Below are 18243 nucleotides of genomic sequence, written 5' to 3' on the forward strand. Positions count from 1 at the left end.
CTCGTACCCCCTCCCGTGCCCACGCCGCCCCCGGGGACGCAGCCCCTCCACCCCACGCGCATGCGCGGCCGCGGCGTACGACCCCCCCCCCGCGCCGCTCCCCCCGCCCCGTTCTCCACGCGCGGCGGCGGCGGCTCGAGCCCGGTGACGTCAGGCGGGCGGCGGCGCGCGCTCCATCCATCCCTCCGCCGCGGCGGCGGCGCGCGCAGCCCCCCCCGCCCCCTCCTGCCGCCCCCGGCGCCGCCGCCGCCGCCGCCCAGCCCGGAGGGTCCGCCCGCCCCGGCCCGCCCCCGCCCGCGCCCCCTCCCTCCCTCCCTCCGCGGATGTCGGTGCGCGGGCCCGGGACGCGCCGCCCCGCGGGCAGCACGGCGTGAGGAGCCGCCGCCGAGCCGCCGGCATGGGGCCGCTGCTGCCCCTCGCCGGGTGCCTGCTGGCCCTGCTGGCCGCGCCCGCCGCCCGCGCCCTCGAAGGTGAGTGCGGGGCCGCGCGGGGCGGGCGCCGGTGCGGAGCGGAGCGGGCGGCGGGGACGCCGGGCCGGGGGGCAGCGCCGCAGCTGCGCGGCCCCGCGGCCGCTGTCGGGGGCGCGGGGGCCCGGGAGCGGCCGCAGCGCTCGGCCGGGCCGGGGAGGGGGCGGGAGGCGCCGCCGTGACAAAGCAGAGCGGGCGCAGCCCGGCCGCGCAGCGCCGCGGGGGCACCGGGGGGCACCGGGAGCGGCGCGTCCTTCCCCGCGCCCGCCGCAATGGAAGATGCGCCCCCCCCCGTCCGGCCCCCCCAAGAGCCGCGGGTGGCCGCGCGCTTGCGCTGCCCGTTTTTTGCCGGTTTCTGGTGACTTTCCGCCCACCCGCGGCCCATTTTCCTCTGGAATCCAAAGTTTTCCCCGCAGCCAAGCAGGAAAGTTGGAACTCGGCGCTGCTGCGGAAGCCCGGGCCGGGGTCCCCCCCGCTCCCTGGGGACACGGTGACAACCCGGCCTGGTCCCCTGCTCTTGCATAACTGGGGCCGCTTCCCTGGAGCCACTGCAGCCCGGCTGCGGAGTTTGGCCCGTGGCCGGGCTGGTGGCACCGGGAAAATGTTTACCCAGCGATGGGGCTTTCTGTCCGTCCGTCTGTCTGTCCAGCCTCCCCTGCCAGCTGCTTTTTTCCAAGCTGCGCACGTCTCGTTCCCCGCTCTTATTGATCTATTCAGTAAATACTTTAGAGAGCTCGTCAGCTCAATGGCCGGGCTTTTCAATGTACAAGGGGCTGCTCTTGGCAGCGGGAGCGCGTTTAGGAGCTGGCAGCCGAACGAGCCGGGATCCGGCGGCGGCGAAGTTCCTCGCAACGCCTGAATGTGTGGGGCAGGAGGCTGTTTTTCCCGTTAAAAGCAGAGAGATGGGGGTTCTGAGCTGGCTTGCTCGGCTCTCTGATGGATTCGCTCCGTCCTGATGGGAACGGCCTGGCAAAGGCTGGAGCGATTCATTTTTTGGGGAAGGTTTTTGTGTCCCTGCTCTTTGCCCGTCTCGGAGCGAACGGGGCAAAGCTGCTGGTGTTTGGTGTCGTGGCAGCGCCTGACCCGTCACCCGGTCAGCGGGATGGAGGAGGAGGGTCGGCCAAACGCCAGATCCCTGCCCCAGATTAGTGTCTGGAGGCTGGAGCCTGTGGTTTCCAGCCCTCCAGGCTTTTCTTGCCCCACTGCAGGTCCAGGTGCTTAATTAGCGTCCCTTGTAGGGAGATGACAGGAGCAGAGCAGCTCCTGAGCCCTGGAGCCACCGCTGCTCAGCTGACACCGCTCAGTGCTCGTTAGCACGGGGCTGATTGACCTGCTGGCCAACAGCTGAGCCCACCGCGTCGTGTCCCCACCCCACTCCCGGGACCCCCGTCTCGGCAGCATCGTCCCCGCTCGGAGCAGCCGGTGGCTCCAGAAGTTCAAGGGGGCGGGAGGGATGGGCATCACTCATTGCATAAGCCGCGTTGCCTTTGGAAACGAGGCTGCAGAACGATGATGATGATGATGATGATGTGCGGGAGGGAAATTCCTCCATCCTCTTCTCCACCCCGTGAAGTGGAGCGGGGCAAAAGAGCCACCCCCTCCTTTCAGCGGCATCCAAGGGGAGGGATGTTGGGGATGAGGGGCCGTCCTGGCCCCATGGAGTGTTGAGCTCCGGGTGCTCCGGAGCGCTGGGGGAGTGCGGAGGTGACCCTCAAAGCCGCCGGTCCCTCAGGGATGCAGCTGAGCTGGTGCCTTGGCTCCAGCGCCTCTGTTTGCACCCCAAAAGAGGTGCCGGGGTTTGTGGTGCTGGAAGCTGCTTGTTCGTTCCTGGCTTTGGCCGCAGGAGAAGGGGGAAGCAAAGTCCAGCGGGGAGCAGAGGGGCAGCTCTTCCAGGGGGACAAAGGGCGCCCGCGCTTGGCTCCTGTCCGCCCAGATCCGGGGCGACGTGGCGCATCCCTGGACAGAGCCGTGTGGCCCCGGGGAGGAGAGCAGGGCAGGGGTTGCCCCGCTTGCTGGTTTGGAAATAGCTGTGGTTGAGGGTGGCTGCGGTGGTTTGGTGCAGCGCTTCCCTCTGGCCGCCTGGCCGGGCTGGCGCGTCTCCCGCGTGCGAGGGCAGCGCGTGTGCCCACGTGTGCGTGCGTGGACGTGCCCAGAGCCCCGCTGGGTTCAGCAGAGGTGAAGAGAGGAGCTCTGAGACTCTGCAGAGCTTGGGGCTCCTGGGGGGCTCTGCCCTGACCCAGGAGGTGACGTGCCGAGGGATGTCACTGTGTCCCGGTGCCACTGGGGTGTCCAGAACATAGAGCTGGGTCCCGGCCCTTGTCCCGCGTGTTTGCCGTCCGGTGACACGTGGTGGTGTTGAGAGGAGGGGCAGCAGCGGCGCAGCCCCGTCAGCGCTGCGCGTTTTGGGGGTGAAACCGCCTTGTTGCCTCCTCGCTGCTTCTCGAGCTGTTTCCAGGCGCCGTGGGCGGCGCGGAGGTGGGAACAGCTGCGGCGTCCCCTTCGCCTTCGGTGTCTCAGTCCCACCACTCGCCCCTCGTCTTCTCTCCGTGCCGCTTCCGCGTGCTCCGGCAAGGAGCGGGGGCTGCTCAAGCTGTGGCAAACAGCTGCTACGTGGGGGCCCCAGAAACGCGGCGCTGGTGGGGGGGACAGGGCTGTGACATGAGCAGCTTTGAGCCCCCAAGCCCATCCTCTCGTTGCCTGGGACCGGGGTGTTTGGTGAAGGACCATGGGCAGGTTGAGCTGCTCTTCTTCCCCCCGGCACAGGGGCTGCGGTGACACCGCGGCGATCGGGGCTTTGCTGCGGTTGTGGGCTGAGAATGGGGAGGGCGATTGAGGATGGGGCCTTTTGGGCAGAAACCAGTGGCATTGTCACCATCCATGGATGCTGGGCACATTGGGGCGCCTGTGCTGTGGGTTTTTGCGCGGCCGGTGCCGAGGGCGCTGCTTGTGCTGCAGGTGGATCCACCGATCAGGTGTCGCCACCATCTTGCGAGCGCCGGGGAAGCTCCGCGGGGACGGGGCTGCCCGTGCGCTCCCGTTCCAGGCGCCTCGTCCCTGGGAACGCGTCCCTTTGCTGCCCCGGGAGGCAGCGGGAGCCGAGGCCACATCCTGCTGAGTCAGCACAATTGGCGCTAACCAGCGGGCGAGACCGCAGCTTCGTCGTGGGGGCTGGAGGTTCCTCTTCCAGGCATTGGAATGATTTCGGTTCCCAGACCCGCGTCGAGCGCCACCTCCGTGCCGACCCGCAGGTCAAACCCTTGCTCCGCGTCCCCCGGACCCTCGGCCGAGCGCTCGGTCGCGGGGCTCGGCTGGAACACCGCGTGAATCCAGCGGTTCCGAGGTTGGGAAATGGGCTCCTTGACTCAGCCGGCGAGCCCTTGGCGCGCCTGCCCGTTTCCTCCCTGCTCTCTCCGCGTTGCCAGGTGGACAAGACTCTCCTTGTGCTGGGGCTCAATGTTACCGCTGTCACCCCCCGGGGAAGCGTCCGACCGCGGGCGTCCCCCTCCATGCGGGACGCTCGGCTCTCAACCGGGACCCACGGGACGGGGATCCCACCGTCCTGTCCCCTCTGTCCCCACCGCCACCACCATGGCCTCGCTGTCCCCACCCCGGTCCTGCCTTATTGTCCATGGGATGCGTTCTCCTCTCTTTTGGATTTTGCTAGGCCAACCGGAGCTATTTACAGCCCAGGTTTTGCTGTTGACTTAACGTTTCAGTCACTTCGCTTTAATGTACCTTGGCAGGCCGACCCGCCGGCGGCAAATATTTGCAGCGTTTTTCCAATTCGGCTCCAACTTCTTGTTTTCTTCGCCCTTATTTTAAGAAGGAGAAGCGCCGTGTGGGCCGTGCGGACTCTTGCTGGATGTTACTCTGTTGTGCGAGGTCGCTTTCCCCAACGCCGTCCAGCCATTTCTAGGGCTAAATATAGACTTGCGATGTCCTTTCTTAGCCAAGGGAGCGGAACGGAGATGGTGCGGATGCTTTGCAGGATCAGAGACGGTCCCAGCGAGGGGCTGGTGGGGTTGGCCATGGGATGCTGGGGGTGACCTTAGCGGGGGGAGCAGCCGCGGTGTCCGCGGGTCCAAACCGCGTGGGCCGAGGCGTCGGCGGGAATTGAGAATGGCCGGGAGGGAGCCTAATTGAGTTGGAAGCCGCATCTTTAATTGAGTGGACTAATTAGCTTCTTGCATGATGCTGTTTCCCTAAACGAGGCCGCGGCGAGGATGGTGAGCAGGTGAAGGGCGAGGTGAGCCGCTCGGTCAATATTGGGGGGTGTGGGGGGCAACGGGGGTACCCGCTGCTTTTTGTAGTCAATCACAGCAGGGTTGGGGTTGGAAGGGACGTGGGGGCTGAGGATGAGGATTCCAGCTGGGCGGGATGAAGGCTTTTCCTCCCAACCACCGTGCTGCTGCTCGTCCGCCCCGGCCTTGCTGGGGGCGGCTGCGTTTTGTTTGCCGTGGGCCGCCAGGCAAATTGTTGTTTTAATCTGCCGAGAGCTTTGAAACGCATCAATCTCATCCATTTACTTAATATGGTGCAGCTCTTTGTTCGCAGGCGCTGCCGCAGCCGTCTGGGCGCGGGGACCCGGCGCTGGCGGGTCCCGCGTTCACACAGCGGCTCATTGTGGCTGAAGAACAAGCCGAGCGTCTCCGCCGCTCGCGCCGCGGTGAGACGGGCTGTGCCGCGGCCCCCCCCCGCTGTCCCCTCCCTCTGCTTGGCTGCACCTGGGGGGACGGAGCCCCTCGATGCGCCCTGCGGGTGCGCCCGCTCGTTTGCCGGTCGTGCCGTGCTGGGGGTTCGAGTATCGTGGCCTAACGGGCGGCACGTGGGGACACGCGCTTGTGCCGTGAGGGTGATGCCGCGGCACCGGGGAGCGGCAGCGCGGTGACTTTTTATTGTTTGCAAAAGGAAGCACTTGGGTTTAATGCTTCCCGTGGTGGCCGCGTTCCCGGCAGCGCGGACGGATGGACGGACGGGTGCTGCGGGGACGGACGGCACATGGAGAGTCCAGGGCTGGAGCTGGTGGGAGGGGTGAGCTCCGGCGGGAGCCATAGGGACCCCTTGAGTCACAGGAGCCCCTTGAGCTGTGGGGACCCCTCAATCCATGGGTGTCCCCTTGAGCCGCAGGGACCCCTGGATCCATGGGGACCCCTAGAGCCACAGGGACCCCTCAATCCATGGGAACCCATTGAGCTGCAAGGACCCCTGGATCCATGGGGACCCCTCAGTCCATGGGGACCCCTTGAGCCGCAGGGACCCCTTGAGGCATGGGGACCCCTTGAGCTGCAAGGACCCTTCAATCCATGGGGACCCCTTGAGCCATGGGGACTCCTTGAGCTGCAAGGACCCCTGGATCCTTGGGGACCCCTGGATCCATGAGGACCCCTGGATCCATGGGGACCCCTTGAGCTGCGGGGCCGTGCAGCGCCCAAGGGTGCTGCATCTCTGCAAAGCCGCTGCAGCATGTGGCTTTCCTGGGTGCGCTGTCACGGCCACCCCAAACCTTCCCGGCCCTGCACGTGCTCGGTGTGGCAGCTGCCACATGGCGTGTCCCTGGAAAACGCCAGCGTGGCCGTGGCGTCCGGAGGCAGCGGTTTGTGGGGACCGTGTCCTCGCAGCTGGACAGGTTTGATTTTGGGGACCGGGGCTGGGAGCCGGTGATGACCAAAAGCCCTGGCAGGAGCGGGGGGGCCGTGGTGCTGCCGTGGGTTGTTTTCCCCCGGGGAGACCTTGAAATAACAGGAGACGGTGTTGTGGTGCGGTGGCTCCATGACCTTGTCCTCTCGGAGCCGGGAGATGCTCCCTGTGGGTACCCAGGGGATGCTGGGAGGGGACCTGGTGGGTCTGCAGCTCCTTGTCCCCCTCTCGCCACTCTGTGGCCTCCGGGGGGGCAGGATGGGTGAGCAAAGCTGGGGTGGGACCCCCCAGTGCCAGTTGGGTCCCCACGTTCCCGGTCCCCCCCATCCAGCGTCGTCCCTGGCGCGGGGGCCGCGTTCACACGGGCAGGTGGACCAGAATCCAGAGCAGCTCCCCGTGCGGACCCGCTGCTCGGGAATAAAAGTCCCTTTATGCCGGAATAATTAGTGTACTCAGAGCATGCTAATTATTCCGGGATAAAAGTGACTTTTATTCCAGCAGAGTGTCCTCTCAAAGGGCCCTTTCTGCCCGCTCCGGGGGCACAATAGCCGCTCTGCTCCGTTTCCCCATCTCAGACAAAGTCCTTATTTGCGAAGCCAGCGAAATTGAGTTGACTAATGAATTAAGGCCAATGGTTTTGGCCGGGCTCCAGCGCTTTGAAAGCCTTGGCGAGCTGCTGCCTGTCCCGGGCGGGAGGAAACGCAGCAGCTCCTGCCCCGGCGCTGCAGCATCGCAGCCTCCTGCCCTGTTTCAGCCGCCCAGATGAAATGCCTATTAATCTATAATGTGCAATTGCTTTATTGCACAACGCAGAGCAGGTCTCTGGAGGAAGCGTTATCAGCTTTAGCCACGAGCCATAAATAACGGCCTCCAGTGCAGAACACTCCATTCTGTTTGGGTTCCCAACTGGCCAGGGTATAAACATCCTGCTGCTTATTGCTGGGGTGGATAAAGGGAATAAAAGGTGCTGAGCAGGTGGAGGAGGTGGGGGGCTCTGCAGCATCGGCCCATCCCTCGCATGGCAGAGAGGTTGGGGGCAGCGGGGACCTCTTGGTGGGCATGAGTGAGGGGACACCAGGGACCCCATCAGGGACACCAGGCACCCCCGGCAGGGATGGGTGAGGGGACACTGGGCACCCTCAGGGGGTAGACCAGGTGCCCCTGGTGGGGACGGGTGTGGGGACACCAGGGACCCCTGTGGGGACACTAGGAACCACGACAGGGACACTGGGCACCTGCAGTGGGGATGGGTGTGGGGACATCAAGCACCCTCAGCAGGGATGGGTGAGGGGACACCAGGGATGGGTGCAGGGACATCAGGGACCCCTGTGGGGACACCAGGCACCCCTGGCAGAGACACCAGGAACCCTTGTGGGGACACCAGACACCCTTGTGGGGACACAAGGCACCCCCAGCAGGGACAACAAGGACCCCCAGTAGGGACACCAGACACCCCTGGTGTGGGTGGGCATGGGGACACTGGGAACCTCCATCAGGGACACCAGAGACCCCTATGTGGGCACCAGACACCCCTGATAGGGACACCAGGCACCCCTGGTGAGGACAGGCATGGGGACACTGGGGACCCTTGTGGGGCCACCAAGTACCCCTGGCAGGGACACCAAGGACCCCCAGCAGGGACACTGGGCACCCCTGGTGAGGACAGGCATGGGGATACCAGGTACCCCAAGTGGGGATGGGCATGGGGACACTGCACACCCCCATCAGGGACACCAGGGACCCCCAATAGGGACACCAGGCATCCACGGTGGGGACAGGCATGGGGCATCAGGGACCCTTATGGGGACACGAGGCACCCTCATCAGGGACACCAGGGACCCCCAGTGGGGATGGGCGTGGGGACACTGTGCACCCCCATCAGGGAGGGACCCCTGTGGGGACACCAGACACCCCCTATAGGGGCACCAGGCACCCTGGTGACAACAGGCATGGGGACACTGCGGATGCCCATCATGGACACCAGGGACCCCTGTGTGGACACCAGACACCCCCAATAGGGACACCAGGCATCCACAGTGGGCACCCCTGTGGGGACACCGGGCACCCCTGTGGGGACACCAGGGACCCCTGTGGGTACAACAGGGACCCCTGCGGGAACACCAGACACCCCCAATAGGGACACCAGGCATCCACCGTGGGCACCCCTGTGGGGACACTGAGCACCCCTGTGGGGACACCAGGGACCCCTGTGGGGACAACAGAGACCCTGTGGGGACACCAGACACCCCCGATAGGGACACCAGACATATCCACGGCGGGCACCCCTGTGGGGACACCAGGGACCCCTGTGGGGACACCGGGCACCCCCGTGTGTACACCAGGGACCCCTGTGGGTACACGGGACACCCCCGTGTGTACACCAGCCCCCCAGCAGCGGTGGCCGCCGGCCAGTGCCGGCTGCATCCCGTCCAACGGCACCGGGAGGACTTAAGCCCCTTTCTCTTGGCTGCAAATGCTTTTTTTCTTTTCCTTTTTCTTTTTTCATTTAAATTGCAGATAAGCCGCAAAAAGAGAAAGAAAGAAAGAAAAAGCATGATTCTTCCCTGAAACCGCCCCGGCTGCGTGGCCGGGGCCGCCCCTCCTGCCCCTCCCCACCGCGGTACTGTGGATTCGTTTCATCTGGTTCCATCTCCTGCCATTTTTCGGCTCATTCTGCCGACCTCTCGGTGGGGCCCGAGGCCGGACGGGCATCTCCAGCTTCTGAATTTGGTTTAAAATGCTAATTACTTTGTTTTAATGCATTTCATCCGAAGGAAAGGGCTGCGGGGGGAGCACATTCCTCCTGGCGCGTCCATACTTCCTGATGCGTGTTCGCGTTTCAGGCGTCTCCCCCTGGACGCGTTTGGCCGTGTTGTTTGATGGAAGCGGCTCTTGGGAGCGGTGATGGGGTTTAATTCCCCGTCCTGATGCTCCTGGGCATCCTCGGTGTTCTCCCATCCCTTTATCCATCATCTTCCTCCATCCTTTGTCAGGCTTGGGGAGGCCGGTCCTGATAACCGGTGCAAACCCCATCCTGCTGCACGTGGTGTCGGGGACACGGGGGGGTCCTGAGCACCCCGAGATATCCTGGTTGCTCCCAGTCTTCACCCTGTTGTGTTTTTCCACCCAGGGCCTTTCCCATGAACCGCGTTCTGCTGTTCAAATGCCTCCCTGGCAGAGCGCGGGCGGGTTTTTCCCCTCAAAATTGTCATCTTTTTGAAAAACCGAGCGATTTAGAAACCATAAAGGGGCGAGCGGAAAAAAACAACCCGATTAGAGTCTTGAATCTGGGCAGGAACAACCCCAGGTTCCAGTGTAAGTTGGGGAATGAGCTGTTAGAGAGCAGTGTAGGGGAAAGGGAGCTGGGGGTCCTGGGGACAGCAGGGTGACCATGAGCCAGCACTGGCCCTTGTGGCCAGGAAGCCAATGGGACCTGGGGTGGGTTAGAAGGGGGTGGTCAGTAGGTCAGAGGGGTTCTCCTGCCCCTCTGCTCTGCCCTGGGGAGACCACACCTGGAATATTGTGTCCAGTTGTGGCCCCTCAGTTCCAGCAGGACAGGGAACTGCTGCAGAGAGTCCAGCGCAGCCACCAAGATGCTGGAGGGAGTGGAGCATCTCCCGTGTGAGGAAAGGCTGAGGGAGCTGGGGCTCTGGAGCTGGACAAGAGGAGACTGAGGGGGGACTCATTCCTGGGGATCAAGATGGAAAGGGGGAGTGTCAGGAGGATGGAGCCAGGCTCTTCTGGTGACAACCAGTGACAGGACAAGGGGCAATGGGTGCAAACTGGAACACAGGAGGTTCCACTTAAATATGAGCAGAAACTTGTTCCTGGTGAGGGTGGCAGAGCCTGGCCCAGGCTGCCCAGGGGGTTGTGGAGTCTCCTTCTCTGCAGACGTTCCAACCCGCCTGGTTCCTGTGTAACCTCATCTGGGTGTTCCTGCTCCATGGGGGGATTGCACTGGATGAGCTTTCCAGGTCCCTCCAACCCCTGACATTCTGGGATTCTGTGATTGTGATTCTGTGATTTTCAAGTCAATATTGACTTAGTGACCGGCCAGCCCCCCCCGCGCATACCTGCGGTCGCACCGCACAGCGCCGCTGTTCACGGGCGCGGGGATGGAGTGGCGGGTCTGGTTTGAATCTTCCCGTTCGAGGGGGGGCCAGCTGGAAGAATTGCAAAAATGCAGTGGAGCTGTTTACAGATCCCGCGTTTAAACGCAAACCAAACAAATAAGGCGTCCTTTCCCCTTCCCCTTGGGGAAAAAAGCGCCTGCAAACTTTAGGTTTTGTTATTTGAAATGTCTCTATTACCCTGTGTAGCGTTTTGGAGCTGGGGAATTTGCATTAGGCATCAGTTTGGGGTTTCAGCATCAGCTTCATGAACCGAACCCAGACCAGGGGACATGAGGGAGAAACTGCAGAGAATCGGGGGGATTTGAGGAGTCCTGAAAGGGCAGAAAAGGCACAAAATCGCCTTTTCTTTCTGAAATTCAAGGGCGAAGGATGGACGGTGTGGGGGAGAAAAATGGAAGTCTGAGGTAACTCTGTGCGGGGTTCATTGGGCGCTTGGATGGGCTGGGGGGGACAGTGGCCTGAGTGCTGTGGCCAAGGGAGGTGATGAAGAGGAGGGCGACGGGATGAAGATGGCAGGGCCGGCTCACCCCTGAGAGCGGCGATTGGCCCAAAGTGGCCCAAATTGGCCCAAACCCCTGGTGTTTTGTAGCGGGGGACGGAGACCTGGCCGGAATGCACGCTGGGTTTATTTTGCTCCCTCTCCAGCTTTCTCCTACCCGCCCCCCCCCCAGAACATCTGTTTTGCAAATCACGCTCATTCCAGCCCATATTTATGGCCAACGCCGTTTCCTTTGTGAAGCGGCGGCCGCCGAGAGGAGGAGGAGGAGGAGTTGGGCTGAAGAGCGACGTTCGCCTCGCTCGGGGAGATTCTGTCGTGTTTCTGTTATGTATTTCTTTCTGTATTCCGTATTTCTGCTCCCATCTGGGTTCTGACACCGCTGAAGGCAACTTGGCTCCTCAAGGTGAACCCTCCTGCTCACCGGCCTCGCCAAGCGCCCCTTGGGGACTTATTTCTTGCTTTAGGCAAAACCACGATGCGTTTGGTTGTGTTGCTTCATCGGACCTTACCCCCGAGCGCCGGTGCTCTCGGTGTCTGCGGGACACCCGGGGAACCTCACCCCGAACCGGAGAAGAACGATCCCCTTGCTTGCACCCAAATAGCCATTTTTTGGCCATTTTTCCCCCTTCCCGTCCCCTTTGAATCAATTCTGAGCAGGGATGTGTTTGCTCGCAGCTGCCCGGCCGCGCTCTGAGCCGCCCATTGTGCCGCATGAAGGCGCCTTTATTCCCCGTGCCGAGCCGGAGCTCCGCGCGCCGCCGCTTCTGCCGGCGCTGGGGGATTTGGCTCGGCCTGAAGGCCACGTTAACAGGCACCTTCTCGAGTTGTCCACCTGGCGCTGAAGCATCTCGGCTTTGGGGCCATTTAATATGCCGGGAAGCGCGTGGGGTGGCCGAGGAGCTGCTGCCCCAGTGGGGAGTGATGTTGGCGACTGTGGTGCAAAAGCCGCTCTAGAAAACGTGTGGGCTCGTGCTGCCGAGGCCGCTGTTGTGCTTGGGGATGGTCGGCGGTTTGAGGCGGGTTCGGTGCCTCTTGTGTTCCAGTTTGCACCCATTGCCCCTTGTCCTGTCACTGGTTGTCACCAGAAGAGCCTGGCTCCATCCTCCTGACACTCCCCCTTTCCATATTGATCCCCAGGAATGAGTCCCCCCTCAGTCTCCTCTTGTCCAGCTCCAGAGCCCCAGCTCCCTCAGCGTTTCCTCACACGGGAGATGCTCCACTCCCTCCAGCATCTTGGTGGCTGCGCTGGACTCTCTGCAGCAGTTCCCTGTCCTGCTGGAACTGAGGGGCCACAACTGGACACAATATTCCAGGTGTGGTCTCCCCAGGGCAGAGCAGAGGGGCAGGAGAACCTCTCTGACCTACTGACCACCCCCTTCTAACCCCCCCCAGGTCCCATTGGCTTCCTGGTCACAAGGGCCCAGTGCTGGCTCAGCCCACAGCACCCGGGATTCCCAGCTGGTCTCCCATCCAAGTACTGACCGGGCCCGACCCTGCTTAGCTTCCAAGATCAGGCATTCTCAGTGTGCTATGGCTGTATATATTATATACATATATATGTTCCCCAAGTATATCCTGATAGTATCTGAACTACTCCCTTTTTTCAGGGGCAGAGCAGAGGGGCAGGAGAACCTCTCTGACCTACTGACCACCCCCTTCTAACCCACCCCAGGTCCCATTGGCTTCCTGGCCACAAGGGCCCAGTGCTGGCTCATGGTCACCCTGCTGTCCCCAGGACCCCCAGGTCCCTTTACTCGGGGGTGACATCCTGACCAAGAGTGCACGGTGATGTTTTGGTGCTCGGGAGGGTTCCTCCACGTTCTGCTTGTGCACAGGGAGCTCCTGCCAGTGCTGGAGCCCATGGGGCTACACCACAAGGGGTGTGCGCTGGGATTTTGGGGCAACGCCGTCGAGCTGCTGGGGAGCATCTGCTGCCAAACAAGCTCCTGTCCTGGCTCTGGTTCCTCCTCCCATGCGGATGCGTGAGCAGCCGGGATGGGGTTGGGAACCGCTCGGGGGGGAGTTTGGCCCTGGGCCCGGTGGGTTCTGCGGTCAGCCGGGGGTTGTGGTGGCCGCGGGTCATGTTGTGGCTGCGGGAGGCCTGGGAGGAGGAGGAAGAGCAGGAAAACCAAGGGAGCGCCGGCGCTTTGCTGTGGTTTTCTTAATGAATCTTGCACTCGCAGCTGGGAGATGGAGGCGGTGGCAGAGCCGGTGTCCCCGAGCTCCCGACCCGAGGGGACGGGCTCCGTCTCAAGTCACCTCTTGCCTAAAGAAGGTGTGGGGGGCGGCGGAGGCGTCTGCTCATGACTGGGGGTGCTTCATCCATTTTGATACGCCCAGTCTCCATCTTGATTGCGGTGGCGTCGAGCCTTCCCCTCTGAGCTCCGGCGCTTTAGAGACCGCGGGGTCTGGAGGGGGTGGTGGCACCTTCTGATCAAACCAAGTGACATCAAACCAAACCCTTTGGCAGGTCTGGGGAATAATTAGTGTCGTTACGCCGCCGAGTTCCCTCCCGCCCTAAGGAGCCGGGATTTGGGCTGGGGACGGGCCGTTCCCATCGCTGTCCCTTGTGGCATCGCCGCGCGCATCCGGCACAGCACGAGAAACCTTTGGGGAATTGTGTGTGTTCCCTTTGCCTTTTTAACGTTCCCGGTTGCCTGTGGTTGGGTCGTCAAGATTTCCTGCGTCCCCAAGGGCTCACTTGTGTCTTTCTTGCTGGGTTTGGTTATGACTCTGATTCCTGCGTGTCCTGGGAGGGGGTGTCGGGGTCACCAGCCCTCCCCATTGCCCAGAATAGATGGAGAACCCACCGGCTGCCGCTGTCTTTGTGATTTAAAAGTGTTGCTTTTTAATCTGTTCTCTTATTTCCCCCCCCTGTCTTTTTTACTGTCTAGCATAGAAAATAAACCGCCGTCGGCTCCCAGGAGCTAATTCATCCAAGTTAAATGATCTTTAAAATCTGTTAGTGCATCGTGGATCTCGCCTCCTGTTTTCTCGCAGTGTAATTAATGCTTCGGTTTAAATTTTCTCCTTTCCTTAGGGGCAAGGCTGATGGATCTGACGCCAGGCTGAAAGTTTGCTGAGCCATTAGAAGGAAATCAAATTCAAAGCAATCCAGTCCTTAATTTAAATCTTTATTCTTTTTTAAATAACTTGTCTTGGGGAAGAAACTGATCTTGTTTATTCTCATTATTTCTTTTCCCATCCAGCATCGAAGACGTGTAGCCCTAAACAGTTTGCATGCAAAGATCAGATTACGTGCATATCTAAGGGCTGGCGCTGTGACGGGGAAAAGGATTGTCCGGATGGCTCGGATGAATCACCCGATATATGTATGTATGCTTTTCCTTCCTAATAATGTGCCTTTGCTTTGCTTTCATCCGTTGTCCCGAGCATCGCACAACCGCTCTACCTCACCTCCTGGTTTTCCTCAGTACCGGGGGGGGGTCCCGCTGTGGGCAGGAGTCCCAGCGTCCGTCTGTCCGTCCATCCTCCTCTGGGGTGGGATCCATCCTAACGAAACAGCCTCTTGGGAATGGGGTGGCACTGATTTATTTTCCTGTTTCCATCCATGTTTACACAAAGGGTCCTGAGGGAGGGGGGAGATCCCACCCAAACCGCTGTCCCCAGATGTGTGTGGGTTATGGTGCTATGTTGGTTTCACCGGTTTTGCCCCGGGCTGGCGGAACCGCTGTGATGGGACAGTTGTGTCTCTTGGGGTACCAGGATGGGTTAGAGATGGTGCAGGATCCTGGGGCTGGACGTGCCGCTTCTCCCCACGGTCCAGATTTGTCTCATGAGAGCGGCTGTGCCGCCGATGCCGCCGTCCAGGAGCGCCGGTGCCGATGCTCACCAGCAGAATCCTCCCATCCTCCAGCCCGCCGTGGCACAACGGTCTCTCCTCCAAAGCATCGTCTGCTTCAGCACTGGGGATATTTATTTCTCAAGGCAAAATGATGCAACCGTCCCCTCCGTGGGAGGGATGAGGGGGCTGGGATGGGCTGGCTGGCTCCAGTCACTCAGCAGCCCTGGAAAATTACAGCGGGAGGACTCAGAGGCCTTTCCGTGGCTGAAATCCGTCCCGATTGCCGTATTCCGCATGCTGCGCCCACCTCACCGTCCCCATCACCGGACGGGCGACCCTGCGGCGCTGCTCCCCGGCCCCTTCCCGCTGTTCCTTCAGCAGACCCCCCAAGTTCCATCCCCACCGCTTTGGAAATGGTTCTTTTCCCCACTGAGGTTTGGGGACCTGGGGGACTCGACCTCCCTGATGTCCCGCATGGAGCAGCAGGACGCGGTGACCCCGGGATGTGTTCGGCTGCCCCGGCGCGGTGCTGGCGCTCACTGGTGCCCATCGTGCCTTCCCATGGGCTGTGGATGGCGGCTCTGCCCGGGCTCGCGCCGGGGAGCCCGACCTGTCGGCACACGCGCATCCCGGTATCTCCGGCATTGCCAGGCGAGCTTTTCTCACGCCGCTTCGGCACCAGGGCTTCCAGCGGCCTCTCATCCCCCTTATCTTTTTGGCGGCGAGAGATTGACTTTTATGACTATTATTTAATCTCTCCTTTAAGCCCGGGCTGCAAACACGGCGCTGGCGTCCGGCTCGGGCGCCCCTCGGTGCCCCGACAGCGCACGGCGTTATTTACACTGCGCTAATGTGCTCATGTCGGAGTCTCTTGAAACGCCGTCTGTTCTATGCGAGGTTTTCCTCCCTGGGGAATCCTCTTAAGCACGTGCTGGCTTTGCCGAGCGGAGGAAGAGTTCCCATCTCATACCCGTTTCTTGCCCAGCTGGTCATTTCTTCACTCCATTGGGCTGTGGGTTTTATTTCCATCCCCCAAGAGGGTTTTAGAGGTTGAAAATCCCCGTCGGATTCAGCTCCTTGGGGTGGACCACAAGCTTGTCACATGTAATAAATTGGCTCATTTATTAGCGCAGCAACACAGTCAAAAGCAAACAAAGTGGCTTGTAGATTAATCCTGCCCTGTTTGCGATAAGTAGCTTGATCCGGGCTCTTTGCGGGGGGAATAACGGCCACGGCGGATCAGTTTTGACTGATGAACTGTGCGCTTTATCTCGGTGCCTTCATTCCGTTGGCCCGTATATTGATACTACTTAATTAACCCTTAATTTGCAATTACTCGGCGCATGGATAGCGCTGTGCGAAGCAGAAGCCGTAACGCAGCCTGTGATGGGGAATTCTCCGCTAGGGAAGAGGAGAAACCCCCGTTGTGGATCCAGAGCTCCACGTCCCCCGTCCTGGAGGAGCCCAACCAGTCACCTAACTGGGAGCACACTGGAGTGTGTGTGATGTGAGGTGGCTCGTCAGGAGTTTCCTGCTGGACTCGGGCTCTGCGGAGGCTTTGGAGCGGTGGGAAGGGCCGAGGAGCCCAACCTGCTCCGTCTGTGCGGTTGGATGGGCTGGAGGGCTCGGCGTGATTCAACGTTCCTCTGCAAGGAGAACTCCGGCTTATCTTGGGAATGGAAACCGAGCTTCATCGTATCACCACTTCCATAAGCAGTTAGGAGCAAACTTGAGCCGGTATTACAGTCCCAAAGCTTCTAATAAAAGGATGGGCTAAAAACCATCCCATAGGCCAGAACTGTTCTTAAATGGCAAGACGCTCTCCCGTAGAAAAACCCAGTAAATATCCCGACGTTGAGATGTATGGTAATACCCATGGAATTACTAGAGCTGACGGTTGAAAGATAACGCACCAAAAGGAGGAAAAGACACATCAGATTCTACCGTGACAAACTAAGGATGTCTAAAACTATTTGTGGTGTCACGTTGTGATCAAACTGCGGCGGCGGAGCCTGAGCTGAAGGTGACTGTGGTAGCGGCGATGGGAACGATGCACACGGGACACAGACAAGTCTTGTTCAGGAAGGAGCGCAGAGCAGAGGCCAAGACCTTTTCTATTAGTCAGTGACAATCTATAGGATTTATAGATACAGGCCTGGACTAAGATGTGACATAAGACATTTTTCCAGTAATTGCTATTAAAAACACACCACACTCATGTTATGTTTGTTGCAATTACACTCTCGCTCATTCACAGGCCAGGCCCAAGGACATTCACACATCCCGTGCACTTAGGCACGGTTATCTTGCCCATTCTCACAAGTCCGGGCTATAACTCTTTACAATGATGAGAAACGTACTTCAACACAGCCCATCCAAGCCCCTTTATGTTTTGCTATGATCTGATTATGTTAGTATTATTGCTTTGACGTTCCAGATGGTCATGTTAGTATTGATCTTCCTTTATCACCCTGCACATCCTGCTTTTCCACAACGGTCTCAAGAGCTAAAAGGGGACCGTGCCCATCAAAGCGCTTGGTGACGGATGCGCTGCCACTTTCCGAGCGCTCACCCGGCGCTTTGTGGTTGATGGTAGTTGGGTTGTGTGTCAGGTTAATGGTTGGACTCAATCTTGAGGGTTTTTTCCAGCAGTTACTCTATGATTCTGCAATTCTCGGATCCTACTGCCATCCCTGTGAGCAGAAATGACTGAGCCTTGCTGCGCTGATAGAGACAAGAGGTGGTTCATAGACCTGGTCAAGAGCAATACCTGATGTACCAAACCACCCTCTCATTTGTAGCACAGTTGTATTTGTGTTATGCCATAATGATGGAGACTATGGCATGGGTTGTGATATGGAAACAGTGTAGGTGACAGGGTTAGAGGCAGAGATAACCAACCCCACCGCTGTTGCATGGCTTGAACACTTATTGATGATAAGACTTCAGAAAGAACCTTCTGGAGGGCTCCTGTTACCAGCCAGTGCTCCCAGTGGGGTTCCGATGGGGGTGAAGCTTTAGCCTGATGGTGCTGAATTCATTTATCAGGAGGATGTAATTGCTGGTGTGACCAGCGTGTTCAGCCCAAAACCAGACTTAGGCCTGGGCCGGGGCGGTGAGCCGGGCTTTGCCGAGCTCTGCTCCACGTGCCGGGCCGTGCCGGCGGGTCACGGTGCCGGTGGGTCACCGTGCCAGGACACGCCATCGCCGCATCACCCGCAGGCGCTCAGCCAGGGCTTCGGCGGAGCTTTTAACAGGCTTTCAGGTTGTTAACAGACTTACGGTGGGTGTTGTTGTTTGTCTCGATGCCACGCCGCTTTTCAGAGAAGCTTAAAAATAAATCCTCGCTTGCGTTGTGATTTTGCTGGTTAATAACGGAGATTAAGTCTCCTTGTGTCGCGGAGCCCTGGTTCTTAGTGACCCCCCGCCAGCGCGCTGGGGGCCGTGCTGGGCGTGCTGGGGTTTGGGGTCGCCTCCTGGGACCCCAAGCTGACGTGGACACGTGGCTGGGACGGTCCCCGGCTGCTCGGGCTCTTCTCTTTGCACATTGGGCTGTGACGGGAAGGGAGAAGTTCACCCCAGTCGGGTCAGGTTGTTCCTCCCAGTGAGTGATCCCACGTGCTTTGAAAGGGAAAAGCGGTGGCTGTTAATGAGCTTCCTCCAGGGACAGGGCCTGGTGGGGCCGGGGGGGTTTGGGGCTGT

The 18243-nt window shown here is 60.5% G+C and overlaps 1 protein-coding gene across 5 annotated transcripts in view; it reads left to right on the plus strand.

Annotated features, from left to right (window-relative positions):
- The first annotated feature begins 293 nt into the window (after positions 1-293).
- LRP1 (LDL receptor related protein 1) overlaps positions 294-18243 on the plus strand; it is a 78614-nt gene continuing 60664 nt past the window's right edge. For all 5 annotated transcript variants that reach the window (XR_010468478.1, XM_065043624.1, XM_065043626.1 and 2 more), the window contains exons 1-2: positions 294-470; positions 13946-14068. Coding sequence is in view for 4 of the 5 variants with exons in the window: in XM_065043624.1 (XP_064899696.1) it covers positions 398-470; positions 13946-14068 (196 nt within the window). In the remaining variant the exon portion in view is untranslated. The remainder of the gene's footprint in view (positions 471-13945; positions 14069-18243) is intronic.

Source organism: Columba livia, chromosome 29, assembly GCF_036013475.1.
Source record: "Columba livia isolate bColLiv1 breed racing homer chromosome 29, bColLiv1.pat.W.v2, whole genome shotgun sequence".
NCBI lineage: Eukaryota > Metazoa > Chordata > Aves > Columbiformes > Columbidae > Columba > Columba livia.